This window comes from Nanorana parkeri, unplaced genomic scaffold, assembly GCF_000935625.1.
Source record: "Nanorana parkeri isolate BGI_ZX_2015 unplaced genomic scaffold, ASM93562v1 scaffold1552, whole genome shotgun sequence".
Taxonomy (NCBI): Eukaryota; Metazoa; Chordata; class Amphibia; order Anura; family Dicroglossidae; genus Nanorana; species Nanorana parkeri.
In genome coordinates this window covers 67,356-75,273 of record NW_017307820.1, presented here as the reverse complement: position 1 = coordinate 75,273, position 7,918 = coordinate 67,356, and the positions used below count along the sequence as shown (strand labels likewise).

Below are 7,918 nucleotides of genomic sequence, written 5' to 3'. Positions count from 1 at the left end.
ATGGCACCACAGGTGGGTTGTGTGGCTGCGGTGCCATTGAGTTCAATGCACCGTCCTGCCCCAAAACAAAGTGAGACCCGGCCGGGTTGCGGTTCAGTGCGTTCCAGAGGCGGAACGCACTCTTGATGGCGTGACGGGGCCCTCAATCTGAAAGCCCATGATGGACACTGGTCCATCAAGTTCAACCTCTATGTGCGTTTTATTTGGAGTCGTTTGGAATTCCGGTACCTCTGGATATTAGATTCACTAAGGAGATCTTGGATTTTTCTCAGCTGACACCCCTACCTGGGGGCGGGGGGGGTCCACAGTTACACTGCTCTTACATTAGAGAACCCCTTCTGTCATTTAAAAGAGAAGTAACATTTTATTTTTTGGCTTTAGTTCTTTTTTTGGGTCACAGAAGAATATTTACTAATGTCCTCCTGTGACCCAAAGTCAATATATAGTCAGCGATCACCTCTGTACAGTTAGTCTTGTGATTGACACACATTTTCCAGTTCTGTGCGGCATTGCGCTTTCCCGTCTCACCAATTCAGCGCCCTATATCAAACCCCAATTACCGCTTCTTCATTGTTCGGCGATTCGACATCCTGCAACAGGAAGCTCACCCGGGAAGAAGCAGAATGATGTCCCTGACTAGCAGAGCAGTGTGTATCACAAGAGTGGCTAGCCAAAGTCACAGCTCCTGTGGTAGGTATACCATCTCCCCTGCGTTTATATTACCTATGAATTTACGCGGATTGCCTGAAGTTCCTCTTTAAATGTGGACCGCTATTGGATTTGGTATCGGACTCTTTCAGGCCCTGGATAGCAGAGCTTTGACTGAGAGGCAGCACTAGCAGCCAATCAGGTGGGCTGCCTAGCCATGAGATGACAAGGAACATGCTGACTGGGGGAGAGAGCAGAACGAAGCTCTCCTCAGTCTGTTGCTGTCCCTTCATTGTCGGGCCAGGGGCAGGGAAGTGATCACACTGCAGTCACTAACCTGGCTATGGTGTCTAGCAGGCCTGGGCAAATCTCAGGACTGTAGGGACAGACATTCAAAGCCTTTGGCAGGTGAATCCCATCCCATATTTGAATTCAGCTCTTTGGCTTTAATGCCTTTTCGTACAATGTGGTCCTATTGAAATGTAGATTGGTTCACTCATCACTCATTCACGGTTCACTCATGTGACTATAATTATGTCTCCTACAGATAGATCCAGGAACAGAAATACCCCAGTGAGATGTCCCCATCCTCTGTATTCCCGGGATTCCATGGAGGAACATCAGGAGATCCCTCAGGCCCGTCCTCTGTATTCCCAGGATTCCATGGAAGAACGTCAGGAGATCCCTCAGGCCCGTCCTCTGTATTCCCGGGACTCCATGGAAGAACGTCAGGAGATCCCTCAGGCCCGTCCTCTGTATTCCCGGGATTCCATGGAAGAACATCAGGAGATCCCTCAGGCCCGTCCTCTGTATTCCCAGGATTCTGCAGAGGAGGATCACAAGGTCCCTCAGGATGATCAGGTAGATGGAGAATATTGTTAAATAATACATTGGGGTGGAATTTGTACAGATGGGGGTTATATGAACTGGACTCCTACCTAGAGCAAACTCTGTATATATTGGTAAAGGGGTTCATAGTAGGGATGCACCGATATATATGCCGCCGAAAATGGCACTTTTGGCAAAATGCCGATAATGCAATTTTTCTGCCGAAATAGCGGTTCATCTGTTCTTTCTCTTCTACCCGCTGGGTGGTGCTCTGTGTCTCAGCCGGGAGGAGAGAAACTGTCACAGGAGGCCGAGCGCTGCGGGAGGAGAGCGCTGTGAACGGCCGGCGTCTCTCCTCCCACACCGCTCAGCCTCCTGTCACAGATCGGGAGAGCGGTTGTGTGGGGGTGGAAACAGCCAGCGTTGTCACAGGAGGCCGACGTTCTGTCGAAATGGCCAGCTCGTCGAGATCTCCAACTCGTGACGCCACATCCGTTGGAGACTTCGACGAGATGGCGCTAGTGCACATGCCCTAGCCGTGGCATCTTTACAAGCCTCGTTTGACTTTCCCATTTGCCGTCAGTACGCCTGTGCGGCCTTGCAATCCTCATCGAGTTCTCCAACTGGCGTTAGTGCTTGTGCCATTGAGTGCCCGCGCAGGCGCACTACCGCAAATTAGAGAACGTGATCCTGCTCTTGGTTGGCCACTGACGGGAGTTTGAAATCTCGACAAGTTGGACATCTCGATAGAACACCGGCCGACGGTGCAGGGGAGAAGTCAGCTGTCAGAGCTCTCCTCCCCGCACCGCTCGCTCAGCCTCCTGTGACAGCTGTCAGGATGGAGAGCGGTACAAGCAGTCAGTGGTCAGTGATCGCTGAGTGTTTGTACATAATTGAGGACAGAGTGTGTTTACTATATCCTCAATTATGAATGAATAGGAAGTGCTCTACATCACTTCCTGTTCATTCATAATTGTAGTTATAGTAAACACACTCTGTCCACAAGTTATGAATGAACCGGAACACTCATAGAGGATTTATAACAGGGGCTGCAGAAAATGACATTGGGGACTCTATGTTCTGTCTCTTTTTCCATTTTAAAAGGAAAATATCAGGGGTCTGTTTAGAGTACAGAGGTCAGTAATGTAACACACAGTGCAGAAGTCAGGGTGACACAGAGCGCAGAGGTCAGCGTGACGCACAGCGCAGAGGTCAGGGTGACGCACAGTGTAAGGAAGAAAGAAAAGCGACTTACAGTGCACTTAGAGTGGAACTTCCTATATATATATATATATAATTTATATATATAGGAATACGCTTGAGTATTACTTGGCCAGTGCACTGGAAGCAGAACAGCAGATCCCCATGGACGCAGGCATGTGGCAGCTCAGTGTAATGGCCCTCCTGCTGTGCTAATGCGGCAAGGGCCTAAGTACCCGAATTTAACTTGGTATCAGCCTCTAGCAACTGTACAGCAGAGCTCAGAATGGGAGAGAAGCAGAACTAGCCAATCAGTACATGTGCTCATGTGCTGACAAGGGACACGCTGATAGAAGGAGATAACAGAGTGATAAGACCACCAGTCTGTTGCATCAGGTGTCCTTCCGCCCAGCCAGTCACAGATGTGCTGTGTAATCCTTGGAACTGGATGGACAGAAATACAAATCCTTGGCAGGTAACCATTGTCCATGTACGTGATGTATCTGTGTATTTGGCTTTCAGCTTTACTATCTATATGGTTTTGTGTTACTCAGGGTGACAGCTTGGCTATTACCAAAGTGGTGGCTGTAGACCCGTCTGTGAAAGGTGATGAGCCGTGTAAGGAGGAGGAAGTTCCTGTCGAGATCGGCACAGGTGAGTACAGAAGAAGTGGAACTCGTAGTGATTTGTCCTTTTAATACCTCATTTATAATCGGATTCCTTTGAATATTGCGTATGAATGTTCTGTGCTTTTCTATGCCGCCAGCAGGTGGAGCACTGCGACTGGTTTCAATGTGTTTTCCTTCGTACTAAAAATGTTTCCTGTTTACAGAGCTCAGTGGCTCAAGGTGAAATTTACACACACGCCCCGAAAACCGAAAATGTTTTTTACTTGAACTTTTTCAAATCGTTTATATTTATTTATTTTTCTAATAAACTTTTAATTTTTTTTCTATATTTTAGGTTTTATTTATTTTTTATTAAATATTTTTATTTTTTTTACTTTTAGGGGTTCGGGGAAATATTAGGGATATAAAGAAAAAAGGTTGAAAAAACATTTCTAAAATGTAAACAAATAGTAAAAGTAAAAAAAGAAATAACCATATATTAAAAAAGAAAAAGAAGAAAAAACAATTGGGCAGAGCTAGCAGTTTCCTATTGGCCGGCACCTGCTAGAGTCTTCTAGCAGGTCCCGGCCAATGAACAACATCTGGACAGTTGTTATTGTTTAATGACAGATCAGCGTCCCCAGGTCATCTGGGCGGAGCCAGTCTTTGAGATCACGGCTGGCTCCACCCAGCTGCCATTTGCAAGGCTTACGGCCGGCCTTTGTTTGGGATATGTCATTTTGGCACAGCTGGAGTGCCAAGGTTCGCCACCACTGCGCTATAGTGAATAGCTCGTACAGCAGCCCTTCCGTTCGACTGAACCGAAGGTCTCCGGTGGCCGAAGAGAGCCGAAGGATCAGCCGAAGCTACGCCTGGATCCTTCGCGAATAACCTTCGTTTACCTTTCTGACCACGTTTTATGTTACACCCATGTTCAGGGTGTATCATGATACATAGTCCGATCACAACCCCCCTCCCCTTTACCTGAATCGTGGGGTCCTTCTCCCCAAAGTCAGCTGTATACATTTCAATTTGATCGGAGCCACGCACAGCCGCGTCATCCATTCCCTGATCCTTTGACAGGATATGTAAATGGAGAAAACTACAAGCCCCATCAGCCAGCGTGGCAGAGGGACTTGTAGTTTTCAATGTAACACTATCTTTGTATTCCACTGCCTAATCCATCCCCCATTTCCTCCCGCTTTCTTATCTCCCCTAGATGGACGGTACAGAAGGTGCGGTTTGGAGAAGAGTCCTGCCATGTCAAATAGAGACGTAGAAAATGGTGATATGGCGGAGTGTTCCATGACACCAGTTCTTCCTCACAGTGCAGATCCCTCATCCAAACCCTCTACACGTTTTCCTCCCGTCACCCATCACCCAGCCGGTAGAGGTGGTGACCCGTTCCCATGTTCCGAGTGCGGTGAATACTTTACGCAGACAGAGAACCTCACCTCACACCTCGAAACCCACACAGGAGAGAAGCAATACTGGTGTTCAGAGTGTGGAAAAGGCTTTGCCAGAAAATCGCATCTGGCTTGTCACGAGAGAACTCACACGGCCGAGAAGCCGTTTCCTTGCCCCGATTGCGGCAAGTGTTTTACCCAGAGGGGAAACCTTCTTTCACATCAGAAGGCTCACATGGGGGAGAAGCCGTTTTCATGCCCCGAGTGCGGGAAATGCTTTTCTCGGAAGGAGCAGCTCATCAGACACCAGACATCCCACACGGGCGAGAAGCCCTTCTCGTGTTCCGAATGCGGGAAGCGTTTCACCGAAACCCGTTATCTCATCTCGCATCAGAGGACTCACACAGGGGTGAAGCCGTATTCGTGTTCCGAATGCGGGAAATGCTTTTCTTGGAAGTCGGTTCTTATCAGGCACGAGAGGACCCACACGGCGGAGAAGCCATATCCGTGTTCTGTGTGCGGGAAGTGTTTCTCCCAGAGGGGAAGCCTCATCTCTCACCAGAGGACTCACACGTCTGAAAAGCCGTACCCCTGCTCCGAATGTGGCAAGTGTTTTACCCAGAGGACTACTCTCATCTCTCACCAGATGACTCACACGGGGGAGAAGCCCTATTCCTGCCTGGAGTGCGGGAAGTGCTTTTCCCAGCGGGCCACTCTCACCGCACACCAGAAGACACACACAGCCGAGAAGCCATTTTCCTGTTCGGAATGCGGCGACTGTTTTTCTCGGAAGTCGTCTCTTATCCGCCACGTTCAAAGATCGTACAGGGAGAGGACATATGTGTGTTCGGAATATAGGAAATGTGTTAGTGAAAGATCAGAGACTACTAAACATGACAGAACAGACTTGAATTCATATTCCGAATAAAGAGACTTTATTAAATCCGGAAGACGAGACACGCGATGTTGTTAAAGTGTATCTAAACCCAAGAACCCAATCACCCGGTGATCCTGCCATCAACACGCTTCCTGTTCTAAGGTGACCACGCTTACTCACTGCACTATAGCTATGGAGGAGCAGCGTTGTCACCCTAGGACGGGAAGTGTTTTAGGGCTACAGAGCCCCGCCCCCTTTCCTCATCTCTTTAACATAGGAGGGAATTATTCAGAAGTTTACAGAAGTGAACTGGGCAAGGCTGGGAACGCCACTGGAGATTTCAAGGGGGGAACCGAGGATCGGGTGAGTATATCATTATTTTCCCTTGCAGTGGCGTAACAATCGCCATAGCGACCCAGGCGGCCAATATGGGGCACAGGGGGGCCCAGCTAGGACATCCCCCTGATGCCATGTGGGTCGCTATGGCATCTCAGGCTGCTGGCTGTCACTGACAACCTGTCACTAATTTGTGCAGAGGCGCGTTCCTCCGCTGCTGAGTCGGTAACAACCAGCAGCTTCGGAGGAGGTGGCTGGGCCCGTCGTCACCAGCGATGGAGGAGGCGGGGACCCGTGATGGAGGAGGAGGGGCCCGACAGGGACCGTGGAGGAGAAGGAAACTGACAGAGGATCGGGGCTGACAGGTCATCTGAGACCCTGCAGAGCCCACCATAGAGAGTCTATGGTGGGCGTCACTCTCAGGTGGGCTGTTTGGGGTATCAGGTGGGCGTAACTAGAAATCACAGGGCCCCATACAAAATGTTGCTATGGGGCCCTGTGATTTCTAGTTACGCCGCTGTTCCCTTGCAGTGCGGGGTAGCCCCATAGCAAGGGTTGGCTTTTCAAAATCCTGGAGTTCCAATTTAAACTCAAATATTTTTTTTTTTCAATACCGAACTCAGATGACACAAATATCGATCGCCCACCAAAGTATTTCTTTACCCAACGCACTTACAGTCATCATGTTTTCCAAATAGCTCCAACTCTCCCAGCTCGGCTTCCCAGAACTTCCTGTCCAGTACAAGATCACAAGGGACAGAGCAGCTTCCGGCAGCCGTCCATCTACTACCTAAGGAGCAAAGGAATGGCTGTGCGTTTGTAGGGAGACACGGCTTACTAGCACACACAAGGGTGGCTCCATAGGACCCTGCAGGGGAAAGGAACCACCTTAAAACAGGGTATCGGGGCCAGTACTCAGGGGGACCTTCTGATTCTGCAGCAACATGAAGGATCAGCATCCACTGTAAGTGATTTAACCAGCATTAAAACAAATTCACTTGAAGACAACAATGGAGCCGATATCAGAAGTTCACAGTCACAGTTTCCGTGGGTGGTTCGAGGTTCTTGGTTCACCCCGTGGCAGCTGAAGGGGGCACTACAAGGGCCCCGTGATTGCTAGTCATGCCACTTGCAGAGCCCCAGCGGAGAGTGACCCTGCAGAGCCCGCCATAGACTCTCTATAGTGGGGTCTGAGATCTCTTACCTTTTTATCCAAAATTGACTGCGCTAGGAAGGTGAATAAAATTTAATTAAAGTACCAGCTGCAACAATGTGTATCAGTGTGATCAGATGTGAACGAGTATGTTGAGCTTGGTTGAAATCTCTTACGTGCGATTTTGTTTCAATCTTTCATTGTGATAATGTCATCTTTTAAACACATAAGTGATTTATATCATAGAGTGAAATAAAGAATTAAATATATATTAAATAAAACATGCAAGTGAATAATACCAATTAATAAACCTTATCTCATCTTATAATTATTTGATCTCTACTACATGATGGTATTAGTGAAAACAGCACATATATAATCTGAATGTCACCCGTGTAACTATATGTGATAATTATGTGAATCACTATAAACGATATAAATATAACAAGGTTATATAACAGAGGAAGAAATTATTAGATGAACGGCAGAGTCCAACAAAAAATATATATATAACGGCCAAATGAAAAGACCGCTATCTATCCACCCTGATAGAGTGGGATTGTTTTAGGCATACAATTTCCCGAGGTCAGTTTGTCCTATTTATACAATGTCTCAGTTCGGAGTGTGCTTATGGGAGGAATCAAGTTCTTGGAATCAAACTGCGAAAATGAATGATGGTACGTTGAAAATAACCAAGTATCTGTTACTTTATCTTCCGTCGACGGATCCACGGAGCTCCTATTTTCAGCCTCTGTTTCCTCTCCTTCATACAGCTTGCTCTCGTTGCCGATGGTCCGCACCCTCCAGGTGTAATTGGGGAGTCCAACCAAGAGAGTGGGGAAAAGTAGAAGCCACATACCGT

At 48.0% G+C, this 7,918-nt stretch overlaps 1 protein-coding gene across 1 annotated transcript; it reads left to right on the top strand.

Annotated features, from left to right (window-relative positions):
• Positions 1-5,618, top strand: LOC108798757 (oocyte zinc finger protein XlCOF6.1-like). Its single transcript, XM_018570540.1, has 4 exons — positions 1-12; positions 1,468-1,509; positions 3,231-3,330; positions 4,504-5,618. The coding sequence occupies exons 1-4, from the start codon at positions 1-3 to the stop codon at positions 5,616-5,618; spliced, it is 1,269 nt and encodes a 422-aa protein (XP_018426042.1).
• The last annotated feature ends 2,300 nt before the right edge of the window (positions 5,619-7,918 follow it).